A 25,686-nucleotide genomic window follows, 5' to 3' on the forward strand; every position below is an offset into this window, starting at 1 on the left:
CTGCAACCTCTGTGCTCCAGGATGATGCTTCAACCAACCAAGCTATCCAGCCAGGGTGCTTAATTTTTATTGATTTTCAGAGAGAGAGAGGAGGGGAGAGAGAAAGGGAAGGGGGAAGGAAAGCATTCACTTGTTGTTCCACTCAGTTGTTCCACTCTTTGGTTGCTTCCCGTGTGTGTCCTGACTGGGGATCGAACCCACAAACTTGTCATTTTGGGATGACCCTCTTAATTGACTGAGCTAACCAGCAACGGTGGGACTAACATTTAATGAGCATCTACTATGCACTAGGAGTTAAACGAGGTGCTTTTTCTGTGTCCATCCCCCCTATCCTCCCACCACGCTGGGAAATCCTCGTCGGGGCCACCGGTTTTCCGCATTGCCAGCTCCTTTGGTCACTCGTAACTCTCATCGCCGACGTGTCCTACTGGAAGGTTTCAACCAGGCCTCCTTTCAACACTCTCTCTATGTGGCTCTCAGGATCTCACAACTACTTTTTCCCTCTGCATGCACACTCATTCATTCTCTTTGTTTCTCCTTATGCTCCAACCTCTAAATCAGGCGTCCCCAAACTACGGCCCGCGGGCCGCATGTGGCCCCCTGAGGCCATTTATCCAGCCCCCCGCCGCACTTCTGGAAGGGGCACCTCTTTCATTGGTGGTCAGTGAGAGGAGCACTGTATGTGGCGGCCCTCCAACAGTCTGAGGGACAGTGAACTGGCCCCCTGTGTAAAAAGTTTGGGGACCTCTGCTAAATGATGGCAGACCCCAGGGCTCAGTTCGAGGGTCCTTTCCTCTCCTTTGATAGACATTTGTTAGGGGATTGCATCTGGTCTGAAGCCTCCAGATAACACCTAGATGCTGACAATGTCTGAATTCATGTATTCAGCTCACATCTGTCGCCTGAGCTCCAAAGCACGCATCCCACCCACTGCCCGCTTGCTATCTCCCTGTGAATGTCTAACATGCACCTCAAAATGAGCACACACCCTACCCCCAAAGCTGTTCCTCTCGCAGCCTTCCCCGGTCGGTAAGAGAGCTCCCCATTTGCCAGGTGCTCAAGTCCGAAGTGCTCAGGTCATCCCTGACGCCCCTTGCTCCCCCTGCGTGTCACATCCAGCTGCCAGCAAATCCTGTGACTCTGTCTTCAGCATCTCTCTAGCACCCCCCTGCCTCTCTCTGTGCTCAATGCCTCCGCCCTTCACCCTGCCACCTTGTTCCAAGTTACCGTCATACCTCGCTCGGCAGCGATAGCTATTGGTGGGCAGTGGGGTGGTGGGCGTGGACACCCGGGACCTGGGTCTGCCCAGCGTCTGGTCTCCTTCTGCTACATCCCTCTTTCTCCCAAGGGCACATGCTCCTTCTGATGCCTTGCACCTCCGGTGGGGGCACCAACCCGATTTCCCAAGGCCTCCAGGACGGGCACACACACAGGCCTGGTCAAAGTGGCACCGTGCACTGGCCCAGGGGCAGGCCACCTCTTCCCTGGGAGCCATGAGAGAGAAGCTTCTTCCCCTGAGGTAGATGAAGTAGGATGGTGGAGGCCAGGAGCCACCCCGGCCCACCAGCCTCCTGTGTATAGAGAGGCCACCGGCATAGGAGGGAATGAGTGGGGAGGCCAGTCCACAGGGAGGAAGGGGCAGGAGGGAGGCCTGCTGGCAGCAGCTCCGGGAACTGCTGCTGAGTGAGGTCAGACCGACCGCTAGACTTCCCGGTTTCGTGAGCCAGTCAGCCTGCTCAAGTGCACCTCGATTCTCTTTACGTGCAGGTGGCATGATGCCTGTAAGACAAGGTGCTCGTTTCCGGGATGCATTCGTCAGTTTTTGCTGTGTCACAGCCTCAGAATCCCAGGGGCTGACAACAATACTCTTGTTTTCTCGTGTATGGATCTGCACGTTGGTGAGGATATCGCTCGGGTATGGCGACGGCTTGCTTGGGATTGACTCTGGGCTGTAGGTCTGCTTCGAGTTTGCTCAGTCTGGGGCTGAGACTACTGAGGCAGTTACCTGGGGCATGTCCTTCTTGTGGAGGATCATGGGAGTCTAAGAGGTCAAGCCAAACTGCGGAAATACTAAGGCCTCTGCTTGCTGCAAGTCCGCTAACGTTCCGGTGGCCAAAGCAAGGCGCGTGGCCAAGCCCGATATCAGCGGGGCAGGATGGGGTTCTCCCCCTACGCTTGTAAGGGGTACTGAAAAGTCACCAGGCAAAGGGCAGGACAGCAAATACTCTTATTGGAACGGAGCGAGGGGTTAGGAGCAATAACCCGCAGCTAGGCAAGGAGACTGCGCAGAGGGCGCTCAGTGATTCCTGACGCAGCAGAACATCCCAACCCGCCACACCGAGGGCAGCCGAGGTCTCGTGTAGCCCACGTCCCCAAGGGGGCACCAGCTTCAGCTGCTTGTCTGTCAGAATGACAGCAGAGTCAGCTGAACCCCAGCACCTTCTCAGCGCTGGTACCCATCTCGAGGCCGCAGCTCCGTGTGCGGGGAAACCGGATCCTTTAGGCGAGATCAAAGTCAATGTTAAATAGACACAGCTATTCCCTAGCAGAGGCGTCCGGACACAGGGAGAGAGCAACAGGAAGTGTTGCCTTTCTTTTTTGTTTTAAGTTGTTGGAATAAGCGGAGAAGATTTTTTTTTTTAAGGTTTGCATATTGATTTCTGGAAGGGTCGGTTGCTGCGTTGCTGTCATCAAGAAAAAGCCGTCTGAGATCAAAGGCGCGCTTCTCAGCAGAGATTTTTCACCTCATATTGCGTTTGGGAGCTTTTCACAACAGAGCGATCAGAAATAGAACTAGTTTGTTTTTTGATGTGCCCTGCCGATGGATAAATGAGTGTCACCATTTAATTTAGTTCAACAAATGTTTCCTGAACCTCTCCCGCGGCCCTGTGCTCACTTATACAAACAGATAATAATAATAGTGAGTATTGCCCCGAGCGTCTGGGTCACCCGGGCAGTCAAAGGATCTTCCAAGGTCCCAGGTTCTTCAGAGGTAAACAAAGCTTGTTTGACCTGTGAACTCTGAGGTCCCTTCCAAGATCTAAAATTCTCAGGTCCATAAAGGGGGAGGTGGGGGGGGGGGGGTTGATGTTTTTTGCTCACCTGCCAATAATTAAAATTAAATCAGACCTGCTAATGCTCCGAGCATCGTAGCATTGAACCCGGATGTTCAAGTTTCTTCCCTTGGTAAAGCTAAGCCTTCCTGGAGCAGATAACCCAGGGGTCGGGGATCTTTTTGGCTGAGAGAGCCATGAACGCCACATATTTTAAAATGTAATTCCTTGAGAGCCATACAATGACCCGTGTACATTACGCATTATCCAATAAAAATTTGGTGTTGTCCCGGAGGACAGCTGTGATTGGCTCCAGCCACCCGCAACCATGAACATGAGTGGTAGGAAATGAATGGATTGTAATACATGAGAATGTTTTATATTTTTAACGTTATTATTATTTTTTTTATTAAAGATTGGTCTGCGAGCCAGATGCAGCCATCAAAAGAGCCGCATCTGGCTCACGAACCATAGGTGACTGTGACCCCTGATAACCGATGATTGTGTTCCTAGTCCTCTTTCCCCTTCCCCCCACCACTCCAGGAAAAGGTTTATTGTTCCACTGTCATTCTCACTAAAGGTCTGTGTAAACACCCCGACTTTACTATTCTGTTCACCACTACGAATGACAATTTGGGGGCTAAGGAGGTGATCACCAAAGATGTAATAAAGTGGAGTCTGTTGGCATCTCATTGAGCCAGGACCCAGCTGTGCCACTTATTAGTGGCATGACCTTAGCTGAGTGACTTAAACCTCCCTTAGCCTCAGTTTTCTTACCTGTAAAATGGGGTTACTCGTGGAAGCTTCTTCCTCAGAAGGTTGTTGTAAGGGATGTAAGTTAAGTACTTAGCATCGTGTCTGATGAAAGAACGCACTAGAATTATTAGTATCATTATCGTAGCATGTCTTCCTTGCATACTTCTAGGCAAAACCAGATTCTGAATCTGTCAGCTCCTTTAGCCTCTTTTTGGGAAGTCTAGAGCTTCGAGAAAGCACGGACTTACATCACCACTCAAATTTAATGAAAAGCGTCAAATAACTTTATTCAGGGCTCTTCCTATAAAAGTTTGCATGGGTTTATAAAAGTATGTGTGGCTTTGAACGAAAAATAATAACAAAAAGATCTTTTAAAAAAAGATAGAATGTATGTAGTTCCACCCAGAAACCCTCTTGAGTTAAGGTAAAAATCCAACTGGTGATGACACAGGTGACCGCTTCCTGCGCACCTTCCAAAGGGAACGCCGACACCGAGTGCTGGGCGTCCGTCCTCTGAGTCTGCCCTGGAGCAGGGCTGCGTCCACCTGGAGGAAGGGGATAGTCTTTCCTCACTGGCACCAAGGGCCTCTATGGGCTAGCCAGGGTCCTGGACCGGGCCAGCTTTCAGGTGACACTGAGGGTCACACTAGTTTGACCTCTCCTAATGAATGACAGGACAGAAACCGAGACCTGTCTTTCTTTGCTTCCCAAAAGCCGCCTAGAGGACGCAGCCTCACCAGTCTTCCCCGAAATTCTCAGGCTCCCGGGACTCAGTGACTTTCTGCCGGACTCGTCACGGGCCGGGGGAAGAACGCAGCTCTGGTTCTTCCTTCCAAAGTTCCATCTCTTTGGTAAAGGGCAGCTGTCTCAGAGCCTGGATGCATGTGTTCCGGCTCTGAGGATCCCCGTGGTGTGAGGGGCTAGTTTGGAGCCCGTGTGCTGGACGGAGGGTTCTGGACTGTGGACATGGGTGCAGGATGCCAGAGGTCGCTTGGTGAAGAGAACAAGTGAGCCGCTTCCCTCGGCACTAGGTGGCCAGCTGGTCCTGGGCAAAGGGGCCTGTCCTGCTAGCAGGACAGCTGAGGATGCTTGGACTGTGCTCTGAGCCAATGCCGTTCCCTCCTTAGCTGTACACATGCCTAATGACGTGGCCCCGTGCTTCCGAACACTGGAGTAGAAATTGTTTTCCATCTCCCCAGCATAAAATTTAGGCAGGTAAACCAGGAAAGGGGTAATCAATTAAGATAAATATAGCAACTTCACAATTTACTGGCTAGCGACACATTATCCCGATGAGCTGAGCATTGAACAAAATAGCTGTCTTCTAATTCCGTACACATGTGGACGGCTAACCCTGGGTGTCAGGGCAGATGGGTGCAAGTGCAGCCCTTCGTGGCACACTGGATTGAGCCGTTCTAAACAATTTGGCTGGTAAATATGTTCCCCCAGGGTGCAAGGAGCAAGATTCCAAGGCCCTTTCTTGCAACTGACACATCCAATTCCTGAAAAGGGATCACACGTGTCACTGTATCTGAGACGTCTTTGTAATGGGTCGGCAAGGGGTGTTTGGGTCTTAATTTCCTTAGCTGGATTGGTGCCTAACAAGAGTGTCTCTTCTGGGGCCATAAGTGAGGGCCACGCTGCTCTTCATGTCTGCACGAGGAAGCACTAATCCTGAGGGGGGTTCTTAGTGCAAAGGGCATCTGAGAGTAGAAAGAAGTGAACGGGGAGGGACACAGAAGCCCACACGAGCCTGAGCAAAGAGTGGGGGTGGGAGAAGAAATGGGGGGAATGTCTCCTGCTGAAGATAGCACTTAATGAAATAATGAGAGACCCAAATATGGAGAGAAGTGACCCTGAAAACCCCAGTCTTGGAAAATCCCTCTCTGTTCCTTATCAAGTCAAATGCAAATATAGATATATATCCCCATCTTCCTTACCCCTCACCCTGCACTATTCTAGAAAGTAGAGAAAATAATTTTTATAGGATGGAGACCACAAGAATAATGCTCTCAGTGAGGAAAGAATAAATTTCCCACTTAGGGTAGGTCTGTAAAGCAGAGGTCCCCAACCGTTTTTGGGCCACGGACTGGTTTAATGTCAGAAAATATTTTCACGGACCGGCCTTTAGGGTGGGATGAATAAATGTATCACGTGACTGAGACAAGCGTCAAGAGTGAGTCTTAGACGATGTAACAGAGGGAATATGTTCATTTTTAAAAAATAAAACATCGTTCAGACTTAAGTATAAATAAAATGGAAATAATGTAAGTTATTTATTCTTTCTCTGCCGACCGGTACCAAATGGCCCACAGACCAGTACCGGTCCGTGGCCTGGGGGTTGGGGACCACTGCTGTAAAGTATTCCAAGCCACTGGGGTACCGTTTCATGAACCAACAGAACCAATTTACCAAGTGGGTCCCCAGGGCCTGGAAACAAAAGCACCAGCCACCGAAGAGTGGCTCCCTCAATTTCTCCATCAGATCAGCAGCTGTTACAGAGGATGAAGGGTGTGGGGTTGGGAGGGACACATACGGTGTAACAGTGCACATAGGGATGACACTAATGGGAAATAGGGAAGAAAAGGCAGAGACATTAGAATCAGACACACCTGGCCTTGAATCTGCTTCTGCTACTCTTCAGCTGGGTGAGAGCAAACCTCCTGCACCTGAGGTTGTTCCTGATCTGCTGAAAGGGGAGAGTGACACCTGTGTTCAGTATTGGCAGGGCTCTGCTTGAGGTAGTGGAAATAATGGATGAGCCAAGTGGTGGGCCACAGCAGATGCCCAAAGAATCAGAGCTGTCCTTACCATTACCACTGTCAGCATCATTGTCATCTCCATCCTCACCATCATCATCTCCGTCCTCCCCATCATCATCTTCATCCTCACCATCATCATCTCCATCATCATCTCCGTCCTCCCCATCATCTCCAGCCTCCCCATCATCATCTCCATCCTCCCCATCATCATCTCCATCATCATCTCCATCATCATCTCCATCCTCACCATCATCATCTCCATCCTCCCCATCATCATCTCCATCATCATCTCCATCATCATCTCCATCATCATCTCCATCCTCCCCATCATCATCTCCATCATCATCTCCATCATCATCTCCATCCTCACCATCATCATCTCCATCCTCCCCATCATCATCTCCATCCTCACCATCATCATCTCCATCCTCACTATCATCTCCATCCTCACCATCATCATTTGTATCATCTGTCTGCATCACTGGTCACATCTATTGAGTTCTTTCCAGGCCCTCTGCCAAATGCTTCACATGCATTGTCTCATTTAATTCCTCAAGTCTATGGAGTGGGTAGTAACATTATCCTATTCTACTTATAAGGAAATTGAGGCTCAAAGAAGTTCAGCAACTCACTGAGTGTCACATAGCTAGTGGCAGAGCTGGGACTTGAACCCTTGTTTCACTCCAAAACCTATGCTGTGACTCCACTATTGCCCTCAGAAAGGGGCAAGCTTGTTGGTGACATCATTCAGCATCCTCCAGCCAGTCACTGTAGAGAGGGGGTTTCACTGGGATGAGGAATTATAGCTGGAGACTGAGTGGCCAGCAGACGTGACAGTATTCTCTTTGGCCTTGCTGCAGGAACCTCCCTGAGCTCGCTCTGTGGGATGGAAAATAAAATAGCTCCCAGCACTTGGAGAAAAGCAAGACATGAGAGGGCAGGAGGCAGAACAAAATACCTGGGGGTCTGACCAGTTCTTTGGGGTGCAGTGATGGTTTTCTACAGGTGGACACATTTGTCTCAGGGGTTGTATTTTGCTTGGCTGTTATTAGTGTCCATGGCCACTCTGGAGGCTGTGACAGAGCCAGGAGTCTGGGCCATCATGCACACTCTCCTGTAATCCCCAAGTCACATCAACAAAGAAACTCATTAAAAAAAAAACAACCAAGGAAGAAAAAAATTGCACTTCTGTCAAGAAATCAGTGCTTTAAGTATATCTGCTTATGTGTTAAAGTCTGTGGTTAGTGTGTATGCTTAAAATTTATCTATTTCACACATAGGAGCTTCTGCTTATAAGTACTTATTAAAGGAGTGTTTGCAAATGAAAATTAAGCAGGAGGGAGCGGGTTGGCTAAATGGGGTGTTAAAGCTAAGGGATAAAATAAGAAGGGCTGCAGCTGACCAACTGTCTGACCTTCAGGTGACAGAATGGTTGGGATGCCAAGACGAGAATGTCACCCTTCTCCCCAGTGATATGCTCTGTGTCCACACCGAAGAGGCATGCGCTAATGACAGGGTAATTCCGAGAAATGTGTCGTTAGGCAATTTTGTCTTCGTGTGAACATCACAGAGGCGCTTACTCACACCTAGGTGTACAGCCGCCTGCACACCGGGCTGTATGACACAGCCTATTGCTCCCGGGCTACAAGCCTGTGTAGCATGTTCCTACACTGAGTGCTGTCGGCAGCTGTAACACAGCGGTAAGTAAAGGTATGGCAAAAATATGGTATGCCGCGCTTTTATACCACTGACAGCGCAGCACGTTTGCTCGCCCCAGTGTCACCACAAACATATCAGCCATGCATTGTGCGATGACGTTACCACGGCTACGACGTCACTAGGCAATAGGAATTTTTCAGCCCCATTATAATCTTATGAGGCCACCATTGTATATGTGTTCCTTCATTGTGCTTCAAAAAAGTCATTATGCAGTGCACAACTGCGTGTGTGTGTGTGTGTGTGTGTGTGTGGTGTGGTGTGTGTGTGTGTGTGTGCGTGTCTGCACACATACTTTTCCGTCTCATGGCTGTGGCTGTTTCCCTAAGCCCCACAGTCCTCTGCCCTGTTTTATCCTCCTGGTTTCTTTTTTGCTTCATTCCTTCATTCTGCAACTGTGGTTGGGGGGGGTGACTGTGGGGGGAGGCCGGGGGGCAGTGCTGGGAAGGGGATGTGGCATAGTTGTTGGGGTTCGCTGTCTGTTCACTCCTCTCTGTGTCTGTGGCTCTGCACTCCCCCCCCCCCAGCCGGTCTCCACCCCGAACCTTGAGATCTGGTTGCCCACGTCAGAGATGCTTTGCCCTTTTCCCCAGAGCACATGATCAAACCCACTTAGCCAAAGTAAACTGTGTAAATGTACAAAAGATACATCTCCCAGATTGGCCAGGGTTCACATGTGACAATTTGAATAAACAGAGCATCCATCTGCAGAGCAGGAGGGGGATTCCCCGGGGCCCCTCTGGCGGAGGGCTGTGGGAGGACATGGACCGCCGGCATCTGGAATAGAGAGACAGACAGCCCTCGCAGCCATTCCTGAGGCTCGGAAGGTTCCTACGTGTGCCCAGTGCTTATGAGGACCGGGTGCCTGGAGCAGTGAGTTCAAATGTCGCTGTGCACCAGACACCCCTGGCCAGCTGGTTGCACACACAGGTGCCCAACACTTCCCCAGAGCTGCTGGTTGGTCCGGCACGGAGCCCGGACCTACATTTTAACACGTATCCCCTGGGGACTCCACATCAGGGGTCTTCACATCCACTTTAAGAAGAACCAGCCTGAAGCCAGAGACGTGTTTCACAGAGTCTGGCGGGAGACACGGTCAGCAGAATGTGACCTTTAAAGGTGAAGAGCAGGAGGCAGACCACAGTTCTCCGAAGGGCAGCATCGGGGTTTCTCAGGGCCTCGACCCCGGGCCGAAGCTCCGTTACACCCTGGCATCTCCTTCAGACCTTCCCTTTGCCACCTTGTCCTGTGTGTGAACTTCACCTTGAAGCGGGGAGCCCAAGAAGGCTGCCTCCCACCCCTGAGCCAGACAGAAACCAGGTCCCTCCCTGAGACAGAGAGAAAGCTGGGCCACGGGTGGACTTCCGAGACCCGGTCCCCACCTCACGCACTTGTCAAATATGTGCTGAGCACTCAGGAAGAAGAGGAGGAAGGACATGGGCATGCACCTCCCCTCTGGGACCTTGTGGTCCAGTTTTGTGATCTTGGGACAGACCCCTCAGCCTCCACTGTGTCTTAATCTGCCCCATGCCGATTGCGGGCACCCCCGCTGCCTGGTGGATTTTTGCAAGGATAAAACAAGAGACATCTGAACGTACTTTGGAAAGTAAGACATGACTAGAAGTCCTGGGACAGACGGAGGAGGAGAAGGGCTTTAATGAGAGGAAGCGAGGATCTTTGTGGATGTGCAGTTACAGGGGTGGAGGGGCGAACTTGCTCGGTCAACCACAGGCTCTGTGGTGAAGCACGTATCTAGCACCAGGCAGCGGAGGCAAAGAGAAGAACTGGACAGAAGCCCTGCTTTTGTGAAGCTCACGGAGCAGCTGGGGGGGGGGGGCACGTGGTGATGGGGGCGGGCAGTCTTAGCCTGGGCGTTATTGGATGGCCTGCAATAAAAATCATCAAAATAGCCCCAGAAAAGGGCATTTATTTCTTCCAAATTCCATGGAATTCAGGACAAAGCGGAATGAGCAGGCTGGCCTTGGGCACCTCTGGGTCAGGCATCGATAGACCGTCACCCCAGTGAGTCAAACCTATGCCAACTTACCTCTCAAATCCTCAGCCGATCGTTCAAATGAACAAACCAAGAAAACAACAATTAGTGGCAATGCGTGCTGTGGGATAAGTCCATGCTGTGTTGCATCTAAGGGATAAAAAGAAACATGCAGAGAGAGCCAGGGAGATTATTCCAGGAAGAGGCAAGAAAAACGGCAAAGGCCTCCAGGTTGGAAAGAATTCAAGTGACCAGAGTGTCGTGAGCTAGGGGAGTGCAGTATGAGACGAAGTCAGAGGCCAGACTGCGCATGACCGTGGGCCCGCTCCTCCCCATCCAGGACTTGGAGGTGCTGTGTGCACCGAGGGGCTGGCGTGGGCCTACAGTCCGCTCTGCCGGATTTCTGCCAATGCGATGCTGGGCCATTTTCTAAACACTCTGGTATTCACCTTGCCCAGCTCCTTTACCAGCACGGCTATAGGGTTCCTTCCTGTCTCTCAGTCTCCGTTTCTCCATCAGTTGTACCATGAGGACGCTGGAGGACGTGATCCCATAATAGGAGCAAATCACACCGTTTGGTTGTAGAGTAGAGCCACCATGTCTATGGCGTTTCCTGGGACAGTTCCAACTTATACCACGTGTCTCGGTTTCATCCTTCATAGCACCCTCTTTCACTCTCAAAAGTGTCCCAGTTTGGGCATTAAATTACAAGGTCACTCTCTCAATTTATGGGAGAAGGGAGGTGTGTGTGAGACGTTGCTGTCAGCAACGGGCTAGGCTTTTTGCCTTGGTTCTGATGAGGGATTTTCTTTTCTTTGAGCAAGGATGGTTTTGCTCTTTCCAAAATCCCCAGACAAGCCTTGACGGGCATCAGACTCTCTTGGCACGCTTTGCTCGTTCTGCTCGGAAGGATCAGATGCTCAGTAAATACTGGGGGGGGGGCTGGTGACGGCCTAAGGACCAGTGCACTGTTTGAGCCTTGGATGGCGTTTGGCTGCTAGGGAGAGACGACAACCGGTGACCCTGGGAAAATGGCGGTCAGTCCCTACGAAGCGACTCCATTTTCTGGCTCAGTTCTTAATATCAGATTACTGAGGGGTGAGGCAGGGGCTACCTTAGAAACATGAAGGAGGTTGGCTCCGGAAACAGCGTGCACAGTACTGCCAAATCCTCCTCATTGTGGACTCCAAAGAGAGGAAGCCCCTCCCCCAACGGTTTACATGTGTCTCCCAAGAAGTGCACATTAGCCTCCAGATAAGCATGTGGGCTCACATTAGGCTGTTAGGCAAATAAATGGGAGAGGACAAGGATTCTGTGACTCATTTGTTACCTGAGATCACCTAGGGAGGAGCAGTGATGGAAGTTGGAAGGAGGGGAAGAAAGCTAGACTAGAAAAGCTTTCTGCTTTAAATCAAGTAGATTCTAGAGGCTAATTGATTTCAGACGTTCTGTCTGAGATCTGGTCCTTTTGTATGTGGGTGAACATAAGGAGACACAGCTGGGGAAAGCCCCTTTTTTCCATGTTAAGAAAAAAAAATCTCAAGAAATAAAATTCCTTATAATCCTAGGAAGCACCCCAATTGTTTCTAAAGTGAGTTTCTTGGAACCTTAATGGCTGTACCACAGTTGGGCAAGACAGAGGCAGAGAAAGGAGAAGGGGCCCAAGGAATGATGGATCTTTGCTTTCTTTTTCCCCTGTTGGGTGTTTTGTTTGGTTTTGCCTTGATTTTAAGATCCTGGTGTGTGGGAATAACCTCCCTGCAGAGGAAAATGAGCAACACTTGGTCAGTTTGTTGACAGCACAAACGGGCTCAGTTTCATTCATTTGCAGAATGCTGACTCTAGGTTAGGCGGCAAGGATGCTTCTCCTGTGCAAAAGCTCACAGTGAGGGGAGAGAGACAGGTGAACAGATCAGGTGTAGTGCCTTCTGATGAGGCCTGTACCAGAGGTGTGAGCAACTCTCCCCCCCTCCCCTCACTCCCTCTCTCTCATGCACACACCTCTCCAAACAGAGCTGCTCTTGTTTTCTCAGGTTCATTCCCAGACCCTCCTTTTTGTATTTGCATATAAGTGCTGACCTTTATTGAGTTGAAATTCACATAACACTAAAACTAAGCATTTAAAAGTGAACAATTCCATGGCATTTAATACAATCACAGTGTTATGCAACCACAACTCACGTCTACTTCCAAAACATTGCATCACCTCTGAAATAAAGCCAGGGGCCCATAAGCAGACATGCCCCATGCTTTCTGTACCTATGGATTTGACTTTCCTAGATATTTCATATCAATAGAATCATATAACATGTGTCTGGCTTCCTTCATTTGGCATAACATTTTTGAGGTTTATCCACATTGTAACTTATCAATATTTTTTTATGTTCCTGTTCACGATTGATTAATATTCCATTGTGTAGATATACCAGTTTGTTTACCCATTTTTGTTTTTGTTTTATGGACATTGGGTTGTTTCCACCTTCTGGCTATTGTGAATAGTGCTTCCATGAATGTATACACAATTTTGTCTGAATATGTTTTCAACTCTTTGGTGTACATGCTAAGGAGTGAAATTTCTGGGTCATACGGTAATTCTATGTATAACTTCTTTGGGAACCACCGAACTGCTTTCCCCAGTGGTTGCACCATGCCATCCCCCCTTGCAAACATCCACAAAGTTGTATCACTTTGATGCCCCTCCATTAACTTCACTGAAGAACTTCAAAGAACTGAATCCTGATTTACAAATACTCTGAGAAGTCTAAATGCCTATGTTGGGCCAGTGGGTCAGAACTTGCACTAATGAGATTCGGGTCAGGATCAACCCCCAGCTGACCTGTGAGCTGAGTAGAGTTGGCAGAGTGAAAATCGTGCTGCCACATGCTCCACCATCGAATTCTGTCCTGTCCTCCTGCCAAAGATTTTTAGTGGTCACAGGGGATGGAGCAAGAGTGCACGTTTATAGTTCCCTATAAAAGGACAAAACAAAACACTGCCCAGCCTCCAGCACCTCCTGAAGGCACAATGGGACTAACTTAGAATCAGACGATCACTTACTTCTAGTCCCAGTTTCACCTGATTTCTGTGGACACCTTGGGTAAATCACTTAAACCTGTCCATAGCCTTAGTTTTCTCATCTCTAAAATGGGAATAATAATCCTTACACAAGGAGATGATAATGCCTAGTGAGCACTTTGCACCCAGTAGGCTTCCAATAAATGCTGTTGAATCTCCAGGGTGGCAACCTGGGTTATGAGAGAGCACAGAAAGGGCTTGGGCAGTGGGCTCTGAGCTGCGATCTGCTCCCCGGCTGGCCAGCTGGAATGGTGGCGCACGGGTTACACTGGCTGCTTTAAATTGTCCTATTTGCATGGAATGAAGCTTGCTATGGTAACAAGGTCTGGTGGCTGGAATCCAGGGCCCCAGTGAAAAATGCAAAGCCTGTGCTCTGGGAGAAAGAGGCACTGGATGGGTTTATCAACTTTAAGGTTACCTCGGGTCTCCCGTGAAAAGAGTGGGTAAGCTGAGGCAGCTGGGCTCCAAACTCCTGCTCCCGGTAGGAGGAGAAAGGGGGAAGTCCAGCTGACGCCTTTCAGCTTTCTCTTTCGGCCTCATCCCTCTCGCCCCTCACCCCAGCTACGAAGCCTGGGACCTGGCTAAGGCCACCCCTCCACCTCGGACGCGCACACTGGGCTTCAGGTATGAGGGGAGGCCAGAGCGCGAACGGCCCACCCCTGGGGAAGGACCGAGCGCTCCTTCGCGGGGCCGAGGACAGTGCGGGGTGGGGCGGCGAGGTGGGGTCGGGAGGGGTTGGAGAGTGAGGCACGCGGGGCACCCGCCCAATTCCACGCTGCAATCTCCTCCCCGCATTTTAAGGAACCCACAAGCAAGAACTCCACTCCCGAGCTCGGACAGGCTGCCCCCTCCCCCGGAGCTCCATGCCCGCTCCCCTCCGAGGCCTCTTTCCAAGCACCCCTCTCTTCCAAGCACCCACCTCCTCCCAGCCCCTGCACGGCGCGGGGCGCTAGTTCGCCAGGGCGGGGGACGCCCCACCGCTCGAAGGAGGGGACTGAAGACCGGCCACGGACCAGGCGCTCCCCAACCCTTGCGGGGGGCGTCACCTCGGCCCACTCCAAGCCTCCTCCTGTCGCTCCCACCCCCTGGGGGAGTATCTCCTAAATGGGGGTCGCGGGAGGCCGAGGGTGAACCCAGGCCGCCGGCCCAGGCCCCCTCCCGAGCGCGCGGCGAATGGTAGGCTCCATTGAAAGAGTGCCGGGCGGCGCGCGGTGTCCTTCTCCGAGCGCTCTCGGCGCTGGGGTCTCGGCGATTGCTGCTCCTCCTTCTTCTCCTTCTCCTCCTCTTTCTCCTCCTCCTCCTCCCCCCGCCGCCTTGCTACCGCCGCGGCTCCGGCTGGAGGCGCCGCTGTCATTCCTGCGCCGGAGGAGCCGGCGCTGCCGGTGCCCGGGGGTCGGGGCGCGGGGGAGCCGGGCCGCGGGGGACCCAACAGGTAGAGCCGGGGGGTCCGGCCGCACGCCCCCCCGCGCATCATGCAGCTCTTTGTCACCTCTCTCGCCCCCAGGCCAAAATCCTGAGCATGATGGAAGACAATAAGCAGCTCGCGCTCCGCATCGATGGGGCGGTCCAGTCGGCCAGCCAGGAGGTGACCAACCTGCGAGCCGAACTCACGGCCACCAACCGGAGACTGGCGGAACTGAGCGGAGGCGGCGCCCCCGGTCCGGGCCCCGGCCCGGGAGCGGCGTCCAGCGCCTCGGCGGCGGCGGACTCGGCGGCGGCGGCGAACATGGAGAACCACCAGCACGGCGCGCAAGGTAGGGACCACCCGGCGCCCGTGGCGGCGGAGAGGCAAGCGAGCAGGACCTGGGCCTGGAGGTGGCCGGGGGCTCGGCGTCCCCCGTGCCCGGGGCGACATCGCCTTGCGTTGTGGCTTGTAACCCTTTCTCTTCGGCAGTGGTCACCGCTGCTCCCTCGCTGGGAGTTGCAGGCTACTGTCATTAACGAAAACACGGGCTCAGTGTGCACGGGTTCACACGGTCACACCGGCCCTGGGCGGCGCGAGCGAGGCGCAGCGGGCGGGCCCCTTCTGGCATCGGAAAGTGCCCTTTAGATAACACACAGCCCCCAGCTCCGTGGGCAAACTTTTCTTGCCCGGGCCTTTGCCCCCGCCCCGGCAGGGGCGAATGCCATAGCTCTCCCCGGTTCTGGAGGCTGTTTCCTTTGGAATGACTCCCTGAGAGCGAGTTCCAGGCTCTGCTGCCGTGTTTGGGGTAGAGGATGGGGCCGCTATGCACTTTTCTCCCCGGATATTAAATCCCTTGTCTCGGTTGCATCTGGACTTTATTTCCTCCCCACCTGAGATCGGGCAGCCAGTGGAATGTATCGATGCAACAGTAGATACCCCTGCTCAGCAGGGAGTTTAAATTTCCAGCAAATATAAACACCAAGAGCACTTTCCAGGGGAATCTTAGATCTCAGAGGCTGAGTGATGGGCTCCTGTCGAAAAGACAGCTTAGATGGTGGGCTGCAGAAAGCTGCTGCTTGAAAGGGACTCTTTGCAGTCAAGGAGCGAAAAAGGACAGCTGGTCTGTGTTGACATTGACAGCGATGGAGCTCTGAACATCCCCCCCCCCCCCCCACGCCTCAGCGAGGGTTAAAGGTCAAGGAAGCATCCAAAAAATGTACTGTTTTGTTTTCTGTGGATTGAGAAGTAATAGGGTCAAAGCTGGCTTTTCATCCTTTTTCTATTTTTTTCTTTTTCTTGCCTAATTGCCCTTTAAGAATCGGGTGTCACTGGTTATTAATATCATTTGAATTATAAACTGAACTGCTGAAATCCAGAACACGACAGAAAAAAAAATTCAAGTCTAGAAGGGTCACTTGTATAAATATGTCACCTGATGAAGTATGAGGTACCAATGGCTCAGCGGCTCAAAAAGATTCTCTGGTTTTGTTGTTATTTCAAGAGCTTCTCCTAAGTGTTCAGTCTGTTTTCCTATGGACGCCGGCTGTCTCTTGGTTTCTATTCTGCTTTGCCTTCCCAGGGAAAGTATGCTTTTTGGGGTGTGAGATGTTAAGCCTGAACATAAGCAGTTTTATGTTGAATTCCAAGTCAGATCTGAACTTGGTACTTCAGGAGTCTGTCTAAAAAGTCTTAGGAATCGGGGCAGTCCTTTGGTACCAGAGTAGCCATGACGTCATCATGGTGGGAAGGTGTTGTGAGCCTGGTGTTTGCGGCACAGTGTTTAAGGTGAATGGCTGATTATTCTGTCATTTATCCCTTACTAGGTCACTGTGTGTGGAAGATGTTTTTCGCTGGTGTGTGTGTGTGTGGGGGGGGAGACAAAAAAAATGGCAATGTTTTACTTTTAATAAGCAGGGAACTCTTCCAACATTAAGAAATAGCCAAGAACTGGCCTTTTGCTAAAACTCAAAAGCGATAGTAAAGGGGACTGAGCAGTGCTGGTTTATTTCCCACCATCTGCTCCTGTCCTGGGCCAAGGAAAAGTTAAGTGGCTTTTATCCGAGTCTAGTTGCAGGAGGAGCATGCTAAGGAGGTCAGTGCCCCAGTGATCACACACTCAACTTGGAAGTTGAGATACTTAGCTGATGGTTACATTGTAGACCTGTAGCAACAGAGGGGCCATCCCCCCCCCCCCCCTACAAAAATACACCAGGCTGTGGCAATGGAAATGGCTTTTGGATCTCTTGCTATTCTTAAAACCCCACAACACCAGCAGCTCCCTCATGCTCTCGGGCCTGCCTGCCCCTGTTTGTGGCTGGCTGTGGGTAGCTGGGTGAAGGCTGGGCTTGATCCCCCCCCTCCCCCGCTGTTTACCACTGGTATTTTTCAAAATCTTTCCTAGGGGGGCATTTAGTGAATTTACAATCAGAAAATAAAAATGTTAAGGGTTTTAACTCAACTTAATTGTTGGCCACATATCCCTCTAAATTGATGTGGATTTAAAACCGATGTGATGGTTGAAAAGAGAGCCAGCCCCCCCACATAAATCCAGTGTGGGGTCATATACTCCATCCACAGCCACAGGACGTCAAGCCGCATGATTTAACCTCTGTTTTTTTTACTTTGTTTCATTTTGTTTTTCTCCTGAGCTTTTCTCAGTGGTCCTCTAGAACAGGAAGCCCGGGCAGAGGTGGACTGGTAGCTTTTTCCTCCAGTGCCTCCCTATACCCGGAGGAAAGTGCCGGGCTGGGCTCTCGCAAGTTAACGTTCACATGTGGTTGGTTGGTTTCCTCACGTGTGTTGGCTATAAACCTCCAAGAAGGCTCCAAAGCTCAGCCCCTGGGGGTTCCTGACTGGTCTTCCAAATTAGTCTTCTGTTTTGATTTCCTCTTGTGTTTGGTGCAATTCAGTGTGCTCAGCCCCTGAGAGTATTTAGCATTATATTGAGTTATCAGTTTTCAAATCAAGGTTTTTGAATGAAATGAGTCTCTTTCAAAATGTAACTGTAAGTCATCTTTTAACTAAAGGGCATTATGCACATATTCAATGCATGCTGGTGTACTTTTAATAATATTAGCACAAATGGTTACAGGGAAGAGTCACCTTTGGCTCTCCCTGCCAAGACATTGTTAGATTTCTTTTCATATTTGAAAAAAAATTTTTTTAAATGAATTAAACTACCTCATTCACCCGCCATTGGGTGGTTTGTTCTAGTGATGATAGGTGACAATAAATTGATGAAGAAAACTTGGGTTTTCCTAGAGGGTTAAGGCAGTGTGTCATCTAAACAGAATATGAACGTGGTTGGTACCCTCTGCGAGCTGGCACGGTTGCTATGTAACAGTCTAGAAAGTGAACGGCTGAAAATCTGGGCTTTCGACACTTTGCAGGATCTTCTTTCGGAATCTGTGTTGAAAGAACACTTGGCAGACAGCCCATCCTCCCTCTCCCTGCTTCAAGTGAGTTGGATAATCCCTAATGAGGATGCTGGCTACAGTGCGGAGGGCACCCGTGCAGGGTGGCACATTTCACGGCTCCAGCGGCTGTCTCCTAGGTCGGTGGGGTCACAATCGCCTTTGACAGGTGGACAGAAGGAGCCTGGGGAAGAACAGAGCTTAGGCATTTGTTCCAGTTCATCTTATTGTTGGTAGCCAGAGAATGGATTTGTTTAAAGTAACATTTCTAAGCTGTTTTCCTCAGTGTAACATCTCTCTGGGAAAACCTGTTTGAAAATCCTTGCTGTTCTTAGAGGGGGAAATGTAGCGGTTTGTTTCTCGGAAATTGTTTTATCTGATGAATGGCTAATATTAGATTCAATTGGTTGCTTTGCTGTGCATAGAATGAAACAATTAAGCGCCATCATACCCAATTCAAATAGGTGTTAACTCTATATAACATAAAATACTTATGGCCAATAAGATGCCATTAGTTTATTGTTTTTTTTTTTTTTTAAGGAAATAATGTACTTACATGCCTGTGCAAGTGGAAGTGTTGATACCATGTTTCTTGGGTGCTGAGGACTTAGTGTCTATTGCATTTGTTAGGATGAGGGTGGGAAGAAGGGTCATTTCCTATTCCTTTATAAATTTCCATAAGTAGGTGCAAATTTTATTTTATTTTTTTCTCCCCAGGCATTAAAATGAGGCTGTTACTTCAGGTCCAACTGCTCTTATGTAGCATGACTACAACCCTGGAAACCCTTTGGTGACGTGTAAATTACCCTGGGACTGAATCGAATGTGCTATTAGTCTGCGGAGAGCTAGACACTGGTGCTTTTGCAAAATAAGTTCTGTTTTTGGGCATCCCCTTCCCAGTCCATCCTGCCTCTGCTCTTAGTTTCCCAAGTAGACTTTTCCCTTTTCTGAGAAAGAAGAGTTTTCCAGTGCAGGGAGAGCAGAACCGAATGCGGCGGCATCCCTGGGGCCTTCGTGAGCTCGGCCCTAAATTGCAGAGCTCACTGCACCGCCCGGGCCTGGGTTCTCCAGCCACAGTCCTAGGATGAGAGAGACAGGAGGGTGTTTTCTGGACCCGGGAGGCTGTCTGTCATGAAATGGGGCTTCCAGGTTCTTCCCGAATATCGCCATGCATGGTCACACAGAGAGATAGATTACTTACAGATCAGTACAGCATGGTTGAAATGAGTTATTGATCGGCTATTATTTATTGTCTTTCCACTGTCTTTGGAAAATACCTTCGGAGGACCCCTTAAGTCAAGTTTCTGGTTCTGGTTAATTTCATGCTTTCAAATTTTTATGATTTATTGAGGTTTCTCTGAACTTCTTTCATATGAACCAGAAGTCTAAGCCCATCTGATTTTTTTATAAGAGCCTCATCACTTATCTGCCCTGTGTAAGGCAAGGCCTATTCTTCCTATTCCTTTACCGCCCCCCACCATCCGCACCCCATCCCCCAAGACTGCTGGCACTTTTCAGGAATCCTGTGGGTTATAATTTGTGACTTCTGGCTGCCAGTGAGGTTGTAGCAGATGGGCTTGGCAGGTGGGGTGTGCTTATTGGAATGCCGCCTGCTCACCGTGCAAGTCATATGGGGCCCAGAAGGTCAAGCTTGGGGTGTTGGCCATATTCATTGCATATTATATCTATGGGGGATGTGTGTATGCCTCAGTTACATAGCTAAGGACAGTGAAATCAATACGAATTCCTCAGCTCTAGTGAGACCTTTTCCAGGATTGGTGTATATGAGCCTTAGCAGTTGGCTTCTTACCCCCTTCCATCCGTCAGGCAAGAACAGAACTCATTCTGCCTGCTGAAGCCAGGGAATGGGTTTTTAAGTGATCTTGTAAATGAAAATTAGTCCGTTCTGTTTGGGCTGGATAGCAGGGCGAGTGACACATGGGATGACAAGCAGTGCCGCCAACAGCCGTCATTGCAACGTGGCAGTCATCTGAAATGCAGGCAGAGAGGGTTCCAGCAGAACCATTTAGGAGGAGACAGCTCCCCTGAAGCCAGCAGTGTGACCATCCGTTGTGGCAGATTGCACCTGGCGATTCAGAGCAGGTAAGAGTCCTGCTGGCCCGTGTCACTTTTCATGGTTCCCTGCCAGCCCCGTCTCGCCTGCGGAGGAGCTGGAGCAAGACCCAGCGGAGGAATCTCTTTCCCCTCCCCAAGTGGCTAGACGAGGCCAGAACGTTCTTGCTCGTTTGGGGCGACCTCAGATCTAAGCTGCGGGGTCTGGGCTGTGCCCGGTGGGTATTCCTGCTTTTCCCTTGGACTCCTAAGCTGCTAAAAAAGATGAAAGAGGCCCAACGTCATCTTAATGAGTTTGGCAAGAGCAACTGTTTGAGCAGGTGGCTCTTGTGTGGTGGGAAATAGCCGGTTCTCGATTTGCTTTGGTGGCTTCGTTGACTTCGGCCTTGCCGGACCTTTGGGTCAGACGTCTGAAAAGCTCGTGTCCTCTTCACCCTCTGATGAATGGAGACCCGAGCACAAGAGCTCAGATGGAGCTTGTAACCGGCAGGTCTGTGAGCAAAGTGTCCCCCAGGCCCTTGGGCTCCCCTCCTGTGCTGTGTAGCCTGGCTCGGGGGAGGGAGAGAAGTGGGAGAAGGAGGTGCCCCGCCCGGTGCTCTCGCCCTCCTCCTGCCATCGGAGCAAGCACCGGAGTGGCTTTGCGGGGACGCAGAGACCTTCCATTCCTGACACTATCTCAGCTCTGCACATCCTTACAAATCATGTGAACCATTAAGAGCCGAGAGCCACCCTCTATCAGAAGGTAGGTAGCCCAGAGCTACTGCAGGGGTGGGCCAAAGGAGGTTTACAGTTGTGATACAATGATCAATGATACAAGAGCAGGCTCTGTTTCACGTACACACAACTGTAAACCCACTTGTGCCCCCTGCCCTGTGTCTTAACACTCAGCTTTGGTGCTGCAATACGGTGCACGGAGCTCACTTCCTGGGTGCGTCACAGGGCGCTGGGAACGCTGGAACCGCCCTGACGCCGTGTGGTGTTCTTCTTTGGGGGAAGGTGATGTAGGCTGATATGACCGCTAGTTTCAGTGCTTTTGTCAAATTTTTCAGAAAGCAGTGATAAGGACTAACAACAATTCAAGTATTGTCCTGAGTGCTTAATATCCATAATTGAATCCAGAGCCTGATGAGGTAAGTGGCCACGATTATACCCATTTTTCGAAAGAAGAAACTGGGACCCAAAGCCACTTATCTAGCATGACACAGTAATGACTGTGATGGTGACAATGACAGCAAGCTTTGACATAATCTTCACTCAGCGCCAGGTACTGTCTGTTCTAAGTGCTTTAATGAATGCATTCAATCTTCAAAATGTGTGAGGAGGCAGGTGCCATTGCGCCCACGTTACGTATCAGAAAACTAAGGCGCAGCAATATGGTTACTTGCTGCGGGGCCATTGAGTGGCCAGGCTCTGGCTGCAGCATCTGTGTACTTCCTTGGTCGTCCTGGATGCCCAGGGTCCCTCGGCTGGCAGTGACCGTCCCAGGGGTGCAGACCCAGCAGGTCTGTCTGCTGTGTCCCCCCCCCCCCCCCCCGCCAGGTGTGCTGCCCTGTGTTGTCTCCAGAGTCAGAAGCATCCCTGGGTTTGTTCTATCAGCCAGGCTGGGGGATCTGTCGGCTTGTCTCGGTGCTTGATCATTCTGTCTGTAGTCGAATGAATGGCAGCTCTGGGCCCTCAGGGTGAATTCTCATGATGGAGAGTTAGGGAAGCACCCACACCTCTCACTTCGGTGTGAGATTAGCTGAGGAAGAGGGAGCTGGCTCATCTGTCACCAGTGAAGAGAAGCGCTTAGATCCTGGGCGTGGGGCCTTCTGCATGGATTTTGTATGTTTCTCTTTCCTAGAGAGGATGTTTCCAGGCAAAGCTGGAAATGTGTGGTCCTCCTATTCTCCATCCAAGCCATGTCCTTCCCTTTCCTGGGTTCTCTCCCTGTGGACTCAGTAGTCTCCAGTGGCCCAAGACCATGCTCTATAAAGGAACTATTAACTGCCTACAGCTCCCCTATGTGAGAGTTTCTCAACCCTGGTAGTCGGGACATTTGGAGCAGGATAATTCTTTGTTGGGGGGAGACCACCCTGTGTGTTTAGCAGCATCCCCGTCCTCTGCCCACTAGATGCCAGTAGAACCCTCCACACACCAGCTGTGATGACCACAAATGTCTGTAGAAGTTGCCAAAATGTCCACTGGGGGCCCAGATCCTCCCGGGTGCAGAACTGCTTTTTATGCCAGGCGTTAGGGGAGCCCTGGTTGTGAGTCCTAGAGTGACAGCTTCGTGAGAGCAGAGTTTTGGCCGTCTGTATTCTGATCTATTCACAGCACCTAAAACCGTGCCTGGCACATAGCAAAAGCTCAGTCAACAACAGATGTTGAATGAACGGATGAATGCATGAGCCCGTGAATATTAAAGTACAGAGCATGCGGAGTTTGGTCTGCCTGGCACATTATACATGGTATCATGCAGATCACTGCTTTAATGATAGGTGGTTGTACTGTCGACCTGCTGTTGACCAATGCTATTCTGAACCCTTTCACTGTGTGATCTCAGTGAATTCTTTACCTTCTGAGTTGAGTGCTATGCTTGCCATTTTATAGATGGGAAAATTGAGGCACAGAATGGTTCTGTGAAGTGTGAAGTGCCCAGAGCCAGGCTACAAATATCAGTCAGTGTGACTGAGAACCTGCCTGCTGTCCCAACCAGGACGCTGGACAGCTTTGCAGAGTTTTTTTCCATCCCTGCCTGAGAAATCATTCTTGTTCTAAAGCCAACGCTGTGGCAATTGTAATTAGGGCTTGCATGTCAGACTCTAAGTCATTCGTCGTGAATCCTCAGAGCGCCACTGTACAAAAATCTGCTTTGTCACCACCAGAGAACCTGCGGCCAGGAAGAATCGGTGTCTGGCCAGAGGTAAGAGGGCAGCTTGGTGACCGAGCCACGTTCAAGTGCCAGAGTGTCTCTTCCTTTTGCCTCTCTGCTGGACTTCAGCTGGAGACAGTTACAGAGGGACTTAAACCTCTATCTGGTCTAGAAGAGGGACACTGGACCCCAGAGCTTCTTAGCAGGGCTGTGGTTCATCCTTGGAAAAAGGAATGGTCCAGGATGAGAACTGGACCTGAGAGTTGAGTAATAGCAATAGCCAGTGTTGGCTGAGCCTCCTGTGGGCTCCCCCCACCCCCATGTAGTGGGCGTGGCAAACATTTTCTCATCTCACTGTCGTACCACGGGGAGATTCTATATGCGATCACCTCCATGGCACAGAGGGAGAAGCGGGGGCTTAGTGAGGTTGTTCCTCCAAGTCCTGGAAAATGGTCATCTGCTGAATACAAGGACAGGGGGCGGGACACAGATTCAGCTCACCCCAGAGCCTGCCCGCTTCGCTGCGACATGCACATCGAGGGGTCCAGGCAGCCCAAAGGCACGCCCGCAGGGTGGTTTGCCCTTTGTGCTCCGATGCCTCCGCCACCACGGTCTCTCTCCTCTCTTCTTCTCTTTCTGCTTCCTCTCTCCTATCTCCATCTTCCTGAGAGATTGGGCACCGGCTTGGGTACTGCAGGTTTAATAACGTGGGACTCGGTTATCTTGGCGATTACAGCCCAATAGATGTGGCTGACATGGAAATATAATTACATTTTATTAAAAAAAAGGTCTAGACAGGTGTGATGGGAAAATAGATGATGGTGTGACAAATACAGAAGCTTTCACGGAGGGACAGGACAGTGGCAATAGGTCATAAAAGCATGCTGGGAAAACACATTAATTTCACTACTAACAGGTAAACCGATCATAGAGATTATTAAAGAGTGCAACTTTGTGGTTACTTTGGGATTGGATACTGCCAGGACTGGCTGGAACCTTCTCTCCCAAGGAGCACTTTTTTAAGAAGAAGGAAGAGGTGGATGATACAAGGTTTAGACCGTGAATAATATGTTGGTGTTTTCCTTTCCTCCAAAGAGAACGAGAAAAGTACATTTCAGTAGTCCGTGCATCTTTTCAAATAAGCTCTCCCCTTCTGCTACCTTCCTGGCCAAGGCTGGGTCTTCTCGAAAGCTGCAGCAAATGAATTTGATCATTCTCCTTGATTAACTCAAACTTTTCTTAAACCATCAAATGGTGTATTTGCTTTAATTTGGTGAGTGCAGCTTGGAGCACAGTGGGATTTATGTCCCGTCCCCCGCCCATGCCCTTTGTAACTCTGGGCTCACCATTTCTTGATGATAGCAAAGTATGAAGCTCAGAAACGGGATTCCAACCCTGGAGAGCAAGTCTGTGGTACCCCAGAGCGTGATGAGTAAAGGCGGGCACACTGCCCTGTGATTGTACGGACATCGATTATCTTAATTAAGGCATTCGCAAGTGTACTGCTTTTCCTATTCCTACAAGATTTACTGTGAGAAGTGAGGAAAAAATGGGACTAGGTGACACAGCTTTAGATTCAGGTAACAGAAAGGCGTGGGAACCGTCAGCCAAGTCTTAGCGCGAGTGTTGTGGAGAAGGATGGTGCTTCCCGTGTCAGCCGCTCTGTGGCACGGGCCATCGCCATGGCTGGTACAATATGGAACCTTCGTAAAATTCAACTGGCCGATGTACGGTTTGGTTCTACCAGGGGTCAGGTCCAACACCTTCATTGTTATCAGCTTGCCTCTAAAGCAAAAAAGCTTGGTATAGCACCCTCCGCCTACAAAGCCCCTTTTTTTTCCAGGACTCCATTTATGCACCATCCTTTCCCTTGCATCCGGGAAGGCGCTAGGCAGACACTATGGTTTATCACCCAGCTCTTCGTGGTCTACAGAGACGTGCATGGGCATCGTCTCCCTGGACCCTCCCAGCCGGCTCGTGTGATTGAATTGAGGTGGACACAGCAATATATTTCTCAGGTACAGAAAGGGAGGCATAGTGATTTAAGCTGACTTGTTCAAGATTGTTGAGCTGGTCACGGAAGCACCTCTCTCTCCCAGTGCAAGGTTGGGCCCGGCCGCAGAATGGCAGACGTGGGCTGCCCTGGAGTGTATGGTTAGATGAGGTCTGACTGTGCCTCCACCGCTCCCTCTTGGGTCCGGTACTATGGCCTCCATGGTGACATCATCACCCCAAGACTGTGCTCTCTCATTCTGAGCCCCCAGGTCCAATGTCCGCTCCTGGCGAAGGGAAAATCCAGTTTTACAAATTAAACCCCATTTTCCACACGATGTTCTTTCATTATCTCAGTTAACAAATTTCATCGCAGGGACTGTTTCAGTGACCTGTCTTCTTAACGGCTGGCCTCGGAGTTGCTCCTTTTTGGCACCCGACACCACCGTCGTGTAGGGTTCTTGAACATGGGAAGCACAGGTGTGTGGAGACCTCTGGTCTTAGCATGTGAGTGTGTGTACTCTGCAAGTGTTGGAAGTAGGATTTAGCCATCACCATAACCAGCCTAATTTCTCTTTTTCCACTCTCCCTTCA

At 50.5% G+C, this 25,686-nt stretch overlaps 1 protein-coding gene across 1 annotated transcript in view; it reads left to right on the forward strand.

Moving 5' to 3' along the window:
- The window catches only part of KAZN (kazrin, periplakin interacting protein), a 763,503-nt gene that overhangs the window by 323,798 nt on the left and 414,019 nt on the right, over nt 1-25,686 (forward strand). Inside the window, exon 2 of the mRNA XM_066375120.1 lies at nt 14,860-15,109. Coding sequence (XP_066231217.1) covers nt 14,860-15,109 — 250 coding nt within the window. The remainder of the gene's footprint in view (nt 1-14,859; nt 15,110-25,686) is intronic.

Source organism: Saccopteryx leptura, chromosome 3 (genome assembly GCF_036850995.1).
Source record: "Saccopteryx leptura isolate mSacLep1 chromosome 3, mSacLep1_pri_phased_curated, whole genome shotgun sequence".
In the NCBI taxonomy this organism is placed as follows: domain Eukaryota; kingdom Metazoa; phylum Chordata; class Mammalia; order Chiroptera; family Emballonuridae; genus Saccopteryx; species Saccopteryx leptura.